The following is a 12,739-nucleotide window of genomic DNA, read 5'->3' on the forward strand; positions in this document are numbered from 1 at the left end:
CACAATAATTGAAGGTGAAGTGCCTTTGAATACAAACTCAAGCCTTGGACTCTGGTTTTTACAACTAAGAAATTGAAAAAGCAAAGTATCAAATTGTATATAAACAAAAGTTTAGGACTAAAATGGAGAAAGTATGAAAATATCTGGTGGTCTTTATAAAAAACTCGTGGGATAAGCCCTGTACAGCAATAATGAGTTTTTGTTAAACTAATCAGTCTAAGTTTACTATATAGTCTTAATCCTAAAAACAAATAAAAAAATAACTATTTAGTGCTAAAAACAAATAAAAATGGTGTGATATATTTTGGAATCTGGTATTTGCATTAGATAAGAATTATTACAATATACTGTAGTAAAATTTATGTATTTATTGGTTATGGTTTTATGTATAACAACTACTTTTTACTATATGTGACATTTAAACCATTCCCTAATAGATAGGGACTGAGTACACATTAATAAATTTATAACAAAACTCTCTTCTTTTGCTCCGTTTGCTCTCTTCTCTCTCTCTCTCTCTCAAACGAAAATGACCAGTTACGGCGCGATTCCGACGTCGTCACATCCATCACCGGCGATAGATCTCCAATACATCTCACGCGCCAAACACCGTATAAAATCCGGACTCGCCACGCGCCGCCCATGGAAATCGATGTTCGAATTCGAATCCATGACTCTCCCGCACGGTTTCTTCGACGCGATCTCGAGGATCAAGACGAACCTCGGCTACTTCAGAGCTAATTACGCCATCGGAGTCCTCTTCATCCTCTTCCTTAGCCTTCTCTACCACCCGACCTCGCTAATCGTCTTGTCAATCTTGGTCGTCTTCTGGATCTTTCTCTACTTCCTCCGCGACGAGCCTCTTGTGGTTTTTAATTACCAGATCGACGATCGTACGGTTCTCATCGCTTTATCGGTTTTGACGGTCGTGATGCTCTTGTTGACTCACGCCACGTCGAATATTCTCGGCTCTTTGTTAACCGCCGCCGTCTTGGTTCTGATTCACGCGGCGGTTAGAAGAAGTGATAATTTGTTTCTTGATGAGGAAGCTGCGGCGGTCACTGAAGCGTCAGGGCTGATGTCATACCCTTCGTCATAAATGCCAAATTTTTATGATCATCATCTTCTAATTTGTTGTTGTTGTTTTTTTTGTATCTTTGGGGTGTCATTGAGAAAAACTTGAGAATGTTCTTCTACTTTTGTTCAGTTTGTTTAACAATTTTTACTAATCACTCATAATTGCCAATTAAGAGGACTTTGTTTATTTATACAAAATCCTTGAATTGATCTTACTCACTATACAAGAAAAGTGATCAACGGAGCTTAAAAACAACATTACAATCAAAATTAAACTATATCTTCTCAGTCTCTGCATTTGCTAATTCAGCTTTTGAATTATGATCTCTGACCTCTCTCAATCGATAATCTTCCACTAAACCTCCCTGAGATTTCATTCATTACAATATCTCCTTCCAATAAACGCAATACCTTCAACAACAAAAAGAGACCAGTCACACTCAAGAGAGATTTATTGAAAACATGAACATGTTTCAAGATTGGTGAGTTTCTTTACCTGAGACATACGAGGACGCAGATGTGGATCTCTACGTATACACAATGAAGCTGTATGAATCATACAAATGACTTCTGTTTCTGAATATCTCTTCTCGAGCCTCGGATCAACCAATTCCTCAACCGCATACTCTTCCAACAAAGACCTTGCCTGCTTACAAGAACAATATGAGACTCAAAGTTAGCTTAAAAGAAAGAAACTTTCAGACCTCATCTTTTATTCAAAATGAGCTAAGGAGCCTTAAAAAGGGCAATTTTTGGATTTACCCATTCAGTTAGACATTGTTGTCCCTTTGGTCTGTAAATATCCATTGCCTTACGACCCGTGATTAGCTCAATTAGTACAACCCCAAATGAGTAAACATCAGCTTTCTCTGTTATTTGTCCACTTTGAGCATATTCTGGAGCCAAATAGCTACCACAAACCAAACAAAACTAGTAATTGAGATACTATAAAATTCTTGAGTTACAGAATGATATTTTAGTTCTTGTTTTTTCTTACCCAAAAGTTCCTATCACACGCGTATCTACACCAAGCTCTCCATCAGGCTGCCACCGTGCTAAACCAAAATCTCCAACCTGACAGAAAATAATAAAAACAGAATTCAAACAAATGTATAAAAAGAAAAATAGCTGCGAAAAGTGTTACTGAAGATAATATACATACCAGTGGTTCATAATCATGAGTGATTAGTATGTTGTTAGGCCTCATGTCTCTGTGAACAATGCAACCCACTCTACACTCTTCATGTAGATATCGAAGACCTCGAGCTGCTCCAACCGCGATTTTCTGTCTTGCAGGCCATCCCAAAGCGTCTTTATGGCGACCTGATAGGACATTTCATGGAAGTTAGTCAACTCTTATCAAGTTTCTAACTTCACTTACTTCAACTCTATATAAGATTTACCGTATAGATGAGAGTCTAATGATCCATTGCAAATGTATTCATACACCAAGAGTCTTCTGCCTTCTTCGATGCAGAAACCGATCAACATTACTACGTTTCGATGCTGAGCACAGCTCAAAACTTCGACTTCAGAGCAGAACTCTACATCTCCTTGTGTGCTAGCCAATTTGTGTTGCTTTACTGCTACAATCTGGCCTTCAGGTAATACACCTCTATGAACAGATCCAAATCCACCTTCTGCCAAAAAATTAGCTCGTGAAAACCCATTTGTTGCAAGCTCTAACTCTTTGTATGAGAAAAACCTTGGCGGTTTTCCAAATACAGGCGTTTTGTGCTGACAGATAGAACAGAGAGGTGGCGGAGGAGCATTTCGTGATAGCGAAATTGTTTCTCTTAAGTTCCCACTATAGTCCTCCAAGTCACTTCTTTTACTCGACATAGCTTTTTCTTCTCCATCATCAAGCTTAGAAATTTTCTCAAGCAACACCTTTTTAGTAGATACTTGAGCAGGCTTATCATCAGTTTTCCACAGACTTTCCTCAGATTCCTGCAATGATAGGCGACGAGTGCCAAGATATTCTGATATCCATGGCTGGAATCTCATACTCGTGGAAGGCAGTGATAGATTTTCACTCTCTGAATCAGAATCGGATTCACTCTCTTTGATGACCAAAGTTTCATCCTTTTTCACTTCCACCGTGAAAAAAGGCGATGATGTTCCGAGGTCAGAGCTAGAAACTGATGAAGTCCCCGCTTCTGTTCCTGTGAAAGACGTCTCAACCTCAGGACTGCTCATTGGAGTTGTTGTAACTCCCGCTTTAACAGAATCTAACAACCTGTTTTTGTTCTTTTCAGATGCTAGTTCCCGTTCTTTTGTTGGTGACCCGACCAAGTTCAATCGCAGAACTTTTGCCTGAGAACGCTTCATCGCCACAATGTTACACTGTAGCTCGTCTAAGCACCGTTTCTCTTCATGCTTCAGGTGCCTGTAAAAGAACCATTCGACTTCAGAAAGAGTAAATACTAAAGAAATGAAGAATGGAAATAGATGATCTACTTACTTATCCAGAACTACCCAATTTGCTTGCGATTTCTTGGCCTCAGCGGCAACAGCCCCACATGGTGATCCTGAAACAATCTTGATCCTGACATTAACCTATCAAAGAAACAAGCGTGAGAATAAATTTTGACGTTTCAGAGATATCATTATTTGATGAGGGCCTGATGAATAAACCTTGTTTGGATCATAGACATCATGAAGCTGGAGAATCATTTGGGAACAAGTATCAGTGAGATCACTCTTTATCTCAGGATCTGCATCAGAATGCAATTTCCGATGACCAGTAGCACAATCTCCAGCAAACCTCGGGAAAGTCCATAGCTTTCGGCCTAACAATTTCCATCACAGAAGACCAAACAAATAAGATAATGAATAAAAACAGACGACACTAATCTCAATAATTTAGCAGCAAAAGAAGAAAAAATACCAGCATTGTGAGAAGTGACAACAACAATGAGAGTAATGCAATCTCCAGGTTTAACAATATGGGTCAGAGCCCAAACCAATGCTGTCTTTGAGATCTCTCTAGATGCTTTAACAGCAACAAGAACATTCTCAGTCCCATTAGCAGCACCTAATCTCTTCTCCCGCATCATTATAGAGACTAGTAATGCAAGAACAAATCTCTAAGATTCTTCTCTTCCCAAACGAAGATTTGATTTCTAAATGATCCTCAGAGATAATGTAGTTTCCAGGAGAGATAGATCCACTAGATATGATTGCATTATTATGGCAACTTGGAAACCGAGACAAAATCAGCCAAACACACACTGGTTGATCTGCAGATGGATACAAAACTCGTAGACAAGACAAGACCACTCACCCACTGAATCACATAAACTTCAAAACACAAAATACAAGACCACTCACCACTTTTGAGATTACCCACCAGCTTTTGGGGCAAACGCAAATCCAAAAAATCCTTGTACCCTTGCGAATAAAAATGAAAACTTTAAGCTGAAAAATCTCCCCAAAGGATCCAGAGAGATGCTTATCCTCTCAATCCAGTCACTCAATAGTCAAATCACTGTGTAAATGTTTCTCAAGAAACAGACAGACAAAGGAAATGAAGCCTCTTCCTTTTTTTTTTTGGATCTAAACACTTTTCAACAAGAGAAAGGGCAAAACACAATTTAATAAATCTCTCTCTGCTTCAATCAGCTTTCTACCAACCATCAAAATCACACCTACAGTAAGAGAGTGAGATAAATGAGCTCTTGAAACAGAAACTGCCAAAAATAAGTATCCTTTAGACTAGATTTTGCAGAGAAGAGTATAGCATTGGAAAGAGATTGATACATTAAAAAATTATAATCCCCACAAGAAAACAAAACTTATTTAGGAACAGATGACACAAATAAACTAATATTATCATCAAAATCATGTTGTACAACTGTATCACAAGGAGACATCATCTAAAGTATACTATTACGATAAGTCTCTCACCAAGCTAAGCACTCATATATTTCACCGCCATGAAGAAAAAAAGAGGGAGAGATAAAAGGAAGAAGACACAAGAGTGAAACAGAAGGTTTATTAATTATAAGGCTTACTTTACATCAAGCATTGAAATTTTGAAATCAGTATCGTTATGTTTTGTCTGACTTGTGAAAGTTTCAGCTTTAAACATCCAAAGCACGTTCATAGAGATAGAAACAAGACAGTATTAAAGAAAGAAAGATGTAGAGAAGATACAGTATAAATGCCTGCCTCAGATACAAACAAGCACAAAAGCGCGAAAAATGTGTTATAAAAAAAAAAAAAAAAGGGGGGGGGGGGGGGGGTCTACCTTTTTTAGGTTTTTAGGGTTTCTTGATTTTTGTCTACACAGCCAAAGACCCTTATTATATCACTGTCTCTGTCTCTGTGTGTGAGTGTGTGAGTGTTAACCTGAACGATCCAGTGAGTTATGTACAAAAACAGTATATTAAATATATTTTGCAGTAAATTTTCTCATTGGCCAAAGTATTTTACTTAGAAATAGCATTGGACAGATAGACAAAACGATTAATTAGTTTTTTCAACCTTTAGCTAAAACATTAACTATATTTTCATTTTTGAAATTTTAATACAGAACAAGTGACTTTTAACAGTTGCGTTAAACTAGACTAAACTCAAACAAAGTGGAATGAAAACTAAACTAGACTCAAACAAGATAAACAGTTGCATAATTGTGTTAGTGTGTGTGTGTGTCATTGATAGAGTTATAGACAAGTCACCATCATAGGACCATAATAAGCTGCGTTTTCTCTGACCAGAGTCATTCACTCTCCGATTGTTAAATATCTCTACGGCTATTTATCATCTCAGTCTCGTCTTGTCACACTTACTTCTTGAGAAGCCAAATTAATGAAAGATAACATTTTTAAACATAAATATAAAAAAAAAAATCTAAAGAAAATAGATACTACTAGTGTAAAAAGGTTAATGTTTTAGTGGCGGCTGTCGCGATTGGGCAATGTGCTATGCTCGCGACAATGAATAACACAAGGATTAAATTAGTGTCTCGTGCTAATCAAATCACCCTTATCCTTTTTTCAAAATTAAAATTGTAAGTAAAAGACAAAATTGTAGTTTTGGAAGGATTACAGAAATATTTATTTATAAGAGTTTAGGGTCAATGAATCTGCGTGCTATGTTTAGCTCAGAATATTTTGGGGATCAAAGTTGACTAGTTTTTATATGTTCAAGTTCAACCTTCAAGGCAGCTCATTGTCTCGTAGTTAATTAAATAATTAGTCTCGAACTTTGTTTTGTCTTATGTCTAAATTTCAACAAGCCTTCTTGTTTTGCTAATGTTTAAACAACACAAGTATGCTTTTGTACATTATTTTGTATCCAACACATTTGAAAAACTAATTTAAGATGTGTCTACTACGTACACACCTTAATGAAGCTATTATGAACGTGGATCATACGGTTATCTTCAAATTCTCAAATATCAAAATATAATTCACATATAAAGGATGTGGAATCTGATTATGAAGATCGTAGTAGCTTCAAATGAGTTATAAGGCTCGGGCAGTTTGAAGACAACTTTCATGGCGAGAAGTTGTTTAAACAAGTTTGGACACCTTTTCTGCTTTTCGATATAACTTTCGTTCCTTTGTTGTTTGATGATGAAGTAGATGTGTTCCTCCAGCCCTGTCTTAGGGGGAGGTGACATAGGCATTTGCCATGAGTCCAAAACGAAATTTTGAAATTTTCTTATAGTAAAAAAGTATAATTTTTTAAAGAAAAAAATTTGATAAGAGATCTTATTTTTCTATTTGGTTTTGATTTGGTGAGGGTGTTCAGACATATAAAGACAGAACTGGTTACCCCTAACCGTTAATGTCTTTTTTGCCAATACTTTATTTCCTAATGTTTTTATTTGGCCAACACATAAATTTTTAGGATTTAATTATCGCTAAGTTATTTGTTGTTAGAATTGTGAACCAAAGGTTTTTGATTATAAACATGCTAGTTTTTCGAACAACTAGAGAAATGGAGACATACGCTAGTCATTTGATTGGGTTGAGAGTTATATTCCTAATTCATCAATATTTGTATATGGAATTAATTTGAAAAATATGATAAATCTAAAGACTCTTTTATAGAACAAAATAAATACGAATGTTTTTTAGTTCTTTTTGGTCACAGCTAAGTTTTCATATTTTATTAAACTCCAACCCATTCATATATATTTGAAATACATATTGGTGAAAACAAAACAATTTATTAGTAAATCTTATTTTTTAAAATTCCAATATAAATATTTTGGTTTTAACAGAGAAAACAAAAAATAACGGAACCATATACATTTGAAAAACATCATAACAAAAAAAGTAGCTAATCGTAACAGAAAAAAAAACTACCCAATTTCAATTACTAATCAATAACAAAAACCAACTGTTCATCGATCAATGCTACTCTATATAAGCTGCAGATACAATAAGCCAACACTCCTCATTGTCTCTTAAAACACATATTAATAAGCAATCAAATTGAGTTTTCTTCATATATATACCCTAAACAATAGAAAAAAATGACCAGCATAGCTTCTACATTTAAGACTTTGTGTTTGTGTCTCTTGTTCATTGTTGTTGTAAGCCGTCCGACCGTTAGACCAAAAGTTTTCAACGTCAAACGCCATGGTTCAATACCAGATGGAATAACTGATAACGCCAATGTATGTACACAACCCATTTTTCTAATTATATACATTTATCAATAATTTCTGAGATGAAAATCTATGGATATTAACACAGTAAATAAACATATAGGACCAATATCCAAACACAAAATATCTATTTTTTATTTTATTAATATATGTCATATTCTTACCGCATATTAAATTAGGCATTCACAAGTGTATGGAGCCGTGCATGTGCAAGGAGAAGTGGAAGTAGCAAAATATATGTACCAAAAGGAACTTTTTACCTTGGTGGTGTAGAGTTCGTCGGTCCGTGCAAAAATCCTATTGAATTCGTCATCGATGGAACTTTATTGGCTCCTGGAAACCCTAACGACATTAAGCAAGACACATGGATCAAATTTAGGTACATCAATGATCTTTCTATCTCCGGTTTCGGTACACTTGACGGCCAAGGAAAACAGTCTTGGCCACTCAATGACTGTCACAAAAACCCCAATTGTCCTAAACTAGCTATGGTAACATTTCTTAAACTTTCCTTTTTGTTTATATATGGCTCATTTTCATAATATGATTATTATTTAAAGTCTATTAAAAAAGGTGTGACATAATACTTGTACATATTATTTTGATATAAAATAATCTGGAAACTCCTTTTAACATATAAATTTGAAATTTGCTTACAGACTATGGGATTTGCATTCGTGAACAACTCAAAAATCAAAGACATAACATCACTCAACAGCAAAATGGGACATTTCAACTTCTTCTCCGTCCATCACTTTAATATTACTGGTGTCACTATAACAGCTCCTGGAGATAGTCCTAACACTGATGGTATAAAGATGGGTTCATGTAGCAACATTCATATCTCAAACACAAACATCGGTACCGGAGATGATTGTATTGCCATTCTCTCTGGAACTACTAACCTCGAGATCTCTAACGTCAAGTGTGGCCCTGGACATGGGATTAGTGTCGGAAGCTGAGGGAAGAACAAAGACGAGAAAGACGTGAAGGGCTTAACAGTAAGAGACATCGTTTTCAATGGCACAAGCGATGGTATTCGGATCAAGACTTGGGAATCTTCTGCTTCGAAGATCCTCGTTTCGGATTTCGTGTACGAAAATATTCAGATGATTGACGTTGAGAAACCGATCAACATTGATCAGAAGTATTGCCCTTACCCACCTTGTAAACATGAAAAGAAGGTTAAATTTCTATGCAGTAATATATTTTCATTTTCTTTTCTTTTATCACAAGCAAAATAAAATAAAACTTATCTTTTCTTCTTTGTTTTGTTTTTTCAGGGTGAATCTCATGTTCAGATCCAAAACCTTAAGTTAAAAAATATATATGGAACATCAAAGAACAAAGTGGCAGTGAAACTGCAATGTAGCAAGAGCTTTCCATGCAAAAACGTTGAGCTGATTGACATTAACCTACGACATAATGGACTTGAGGGTGGTCCTTCCACTGCAGAGTGCAGAAATGTTGATGGTTCTGCAAGTGGGAAGATGGTTCCTAAGCATTGTCTGAATTGATTTCACCTTCTATCAAAACAATGAGATGTGTAGCATATGAAATTTTCATTTATGTATAATTTATCTGATTAATTGGTGTATACGATTATGTTTTGTTGTTGTAACCGAAATTCCAAACTGATACATAAATATGTACATATGCTTTCTGATAAATTAGCATCCATAATCTACATTGCCTGAAAAATCGAATTTAAAACATACTGTGGAAACATGATTAACAACTGGAACAAACAAATTAAACCATTAAACCTCAATCACAAAGATTCTGTATGAATTCATTAAATCCGGTAGAGCTGAAGAAACTAGATTGAACCATGCATACTCTAGTTTCAGTTTTGACTGGGCCGTTTGAGGGTCGAGAAGGGCACAATCTTGAGCCCATTATTAATAACATCCAAATATAATTCAATAGTGAAACCCAAACACATTTTTGTATTTCGTAGCTTCTAGACGATACGACGTCGCTTTGACTAAGTGTGGAAAAGCAGAACGGCGGCGTATTAGTTGTTATCCCCGAGTCGAGTCCACCTTTTTGGATAATCCAGCGGCTATCGGTTCGACCCGACCGTAAAAATCCCCAGAAAACAGCTTAAACCCTAAAGTGTCTGATCTCGTCTTCTTCTTCATTTCTTTGATTCCCTTCCAATGGCGTCTTCTTCAAAAGTATGCAGATTATCATCCAAGATACATTCTTTAACCCAGAAGCTTACCAAGACGAATGTTCACGTTTCTTCCTTACCTTCTCCCATTAAAACTTCATCTCCAATTTCAGCATCTACCCGTTTCAGTCAATCTTTTAGGTCAGTGTTTTTCAGGAATCTTACTGTTAGATAAGTATCACTACACATGTATTGGTGTGATCATTAGGTCTGCAAATACTAAAAGTCTGAAAATTTCGGGAGAATTGTTTTGATGAATTTGGTTATTTTGCTGAATTATTGCGATTTTGATTTTGGAATGTGGGGAATGGTTTCACAGACTACCAGTGGAGCTAAGTAGCTGTTTATCTATGTTGCCACTACACAGTGCTATAGCATCTGCCAGATTGATATCAAGTTTGTCTGTTGAATCTAAGAACTGGGGTTTAGTTCCTCAAGGTTTGTCTTTTCATCCCTTCTCTCTCTGTAACTATTACATTTTAAGAACAGAGGTGAATATCAATCTATTGGTTTGAAGAATTGAGGACTTGTTACATTTTCTATATCAAGAAGATTCACATTCTGTTGTTTCCCTGTGTTGCAGTTACATCTTTTTTAATCATTGGATGTTGTTTTTTCCTTGCGTGCTAGTTTTAGACATTTGGTTGGTTATACGGCAGTAAGTGTCATCACGCTTACGTTTTAAACTGTGGTGTGATCTGTTCTTGACAGGGAAAGTATATTTCTAGCTGATTGATATAGCAGTAACAGGAGCCTGATAGATTGTGTTAACTTTGATTTTTGGTATTCCCTTTTCAACCCATTTGTGAATCTGATGTTTTCTTTGTATCAATGATAGTTCTTGCCTACTTTGACATTCTTGGTTTGTTACATGTCATGGTCTACTTTGATTGAAATTTTTGTATATCAAGATGTTTACATGCGTTGGCAGCTCTAGTTTCATTGTTACTACCTGGTTCCTGTTTACTAAATTAGCATAAATTAATTCATCAGAGTTGGTAGTTGGTACTTTGTCGATCGCTCTTATCTTATGGAAGCTTATATTTGATATGGACTTGTTGGTTAGCTTGAATGCATTTAAAAGTTAACCTTTTTATCTGAAATATATATTGCAGGTATTTCTATGCCTTTATGACAGTATTTCATCTTACAACAAGTTTGAGGGAGGATAAAGACATGAAATGTAAACAAAACTCGGGTTGTATCGTTCTTTTCATCTCATATCGAATTCGGAAGGTCCTGTATTTAAAACAGGTCCTGACACTCTCTGTTTTAAATTCTTTCAGTTTTGAGTTGTTTTCTGCTTCTTATACAAATTAATGGGTTATCAGCAATTGAATGGTCAGTGTGATGTTTGATCGTAAATATATAGTTTTCATTGCAATGTCCGATATTTAACATATGAGTCATAGATGATTAGACCCTTGTTTAAATTGACATGATCCATACATTGTGAAAAGAAAAGAAAAATCGAATGTTTTGTGTCTGTTGGCAAGTAAAATGTCTGAAATACAATTCAATGTTCATGGAAATAGAAATCAACGATTAATATGAGAGGTGAGACCGTGAGAGGAAGCTTTCTTCCTCTTCTGCTACTTCTTCATCGACTCGAGAGACATCATCGGAGATCAAAGCGCGTAACTGGGAAATAGAACGAGAGAGTTTGAAGCCAAAAGATGTCTTCTGTTTATTCATCGTGATCTTGGAAGAGAATACGTCGGAAGAAGTGGAGATGATCAGAAACGCCAGAGCTTGGATTATCACAAACATGGCAGCATTTGTCAATACTTCCGTCCACGAAGCCATTTGAGTTTTTTTTTCTAATACTTCAGCCGTTTTGCAAATTTCACAATGAAGAAAACAAATGATTTAAAGAGGCTTAACAAGGGTAGAGATATATTGTTTTCAAGTTGTTTTTTTTTTTGCCCTATTTTTTTTTAAAATAGTGAATTGAGTGTACGTCTTAGCAATTACATAAACACAAGCCTTTGCTCTTGCTTTCTAGTATAAAAGTAAGTACGTGTAACAATAATTTAGACAAATAAATATGTTTTTTTCCTCTTGTCTCTTGTTGAACATGAGAAATAAATTTGCTTTATGGTAAGAAAACATGGAGGATAGAGGAGGAAAATGAGAAAAAGGCTCATATTTCTTGCTACACCAAGTTACTCCATGTAGTTAAAAGGTCTTTCCAATAATCACCAAACAATTCTATTGAATTCAATATCAAATAAAATAAAGCAGTCACATAAGTTTTTTTTATGTAATAGAGTTCTCGATCGAATATGTCATTATCTAAATTTTATGATAAATTGTTCATTAAATTTTTTTCTTTTCTTCTTGTTCAATAAGTTTTGTAGAATACTAAATTTCCATCAGAGATTGTGTTAGATTTTTTGATATATCGCCACACTGATAGAGTTTATAAGAGGTTGTTCATCGAAACAAAAAAAAACATTTACTATGCGAAAATAGATAATTCGATCACTGGACACTCATAATTTAATTTTACTTGATTTTCATTTTTTTTGGTCAAAAATTCTAAGATGGTTTAAATTTAGATTTATGTTAAGATTTGAGACAATAAAAATAATGGAGTTTTTATATGGTTACCATTGGTTAACCAATTTCTAGTTTAAAATACAAAACGAACCACAAACTTCTATAATTATTGCGTAGAAAGTTGTTGATATGATGCACGTTAAGAAAAGAGAAAATTATATATTTTGCCATGAACAATGTATAAATTTGTAAAGAATTCCACTTTCTTCCATATCTTTTCCCGGATGCCATAAGACTGATGTATGAATACATTTTTACCCTCTTCTTAATAGAACCAAATAACAAATAAAATAAGCAAT

The 12,739-nt window shown here is 35.2% G+C and overlaps 4 protein-coding genes and 1 pseudogene across 4 annotated transcripts; 3 read left to right on the forward strand and 2 right to left on the reverse strand.

The window, feature by feature from the left end:
* The first annotated feature begins 393 nt into the window (after positions 1-393).
* Positions 394-1,225, forward strand: LOC17900707 (PRA1 family protein F2). The gene has a single exon (XM_006305775.2). The coding sequence runs from the start codon at positions 530-532 to the stop codon at positions 1,097-1,099; it is 570 nt and encodes a 189-aa protein (XP_006305837.1). The 5' UTR covers positions 394-529; the 3' UTR covers positions 1,100-1,225.
* On the reverse strand, positions 1,220-4,843 carry LOC17898108 (inactive protein kinase SELMODRAFT_444075). Its single transcript, XM_023789755.1, has 10 exons — positions 4,411-4,843; positions 3,968-4,319; positions 3,715-3,869; positions 3,542-3,636; positions 2,481-3,466; positions 2,240-2,400; positions 2,075-2,151; positions 1,840-1,987; positions 1,574-1,723; positions 1,220-1,488 (listed from the first exon to the last, which is right to left on the reverse strand). Exons 2-10 carry the CDS (start codon positions 4,134-4,136, stop codon positions 1,396-1,398), a joined length of 2,034 nt encoding a protein of 677 aa, XP_023645523.1. The 5' UTR covers positions 4,137-4,319; positions 4,411-4,843; the 3' UTR covers positions 1,220-1,395.
* Positions 4,844-7,567: 2,724 nt separating this feature from the next.
* LOC17899565 lies at positions 7,568-9,219 on the forward strand (annotated as a pseudogene).
* Positions 9,220-9,777: 558 nt separating this feature from the next.
* On the forward strand, positions 9,778-11,243 carry LOC17900152. Its single transcript, XM_006303402.2, has 3 exons — positions 9,778-10,019; positions 10,198-10,316; positions 10,994-11,243. Exons 1-3 carry the CDS (start codon positions 9,865-9,867, stop codon positions 11,011-11,013), a joined length of 294 nt encoding a protein of 97 aa, XP_006303464.1. The 5' UTR covers positions 9,778-9,864; the 3' UTR covers positions 11,014-11,243.
* A 94-nt stretch (positions 11,244-11,337) lies between these two features.
* Positions 11,338-11,746, reverse strand: LOC17900235. The gene has a single exon (XM_006303524.2). It carries the CDS (start codon positions 11,682-11,684, stop codon positions 11,424-11,426), a length of 261 nt encoding a protein of 86 aa, XP_006303586.1. The 5' UTR covers positions 11,685-11,746; the 3' UTR covers positions 11,338-11,423.
* Positions 11,747-12,739: the final 993 nt, after the last annotated feature.

The sequence above is a fragment of the Capsella rubella genome, unplaced genomic scaffold (genome assembly GCF_000375325.1).
Source record: "Capsella rubella cultivar Monte Gargano unplaced genomic scaffold, Caprub1_0 scaffold_1, whole genome shotgun sequence".
NCBI lineage: Eukaryota > Viridiplantae > Streptophyta > Magnoliopsida > Brassicales > Brassicaceae > Capsella > Capsella rubella.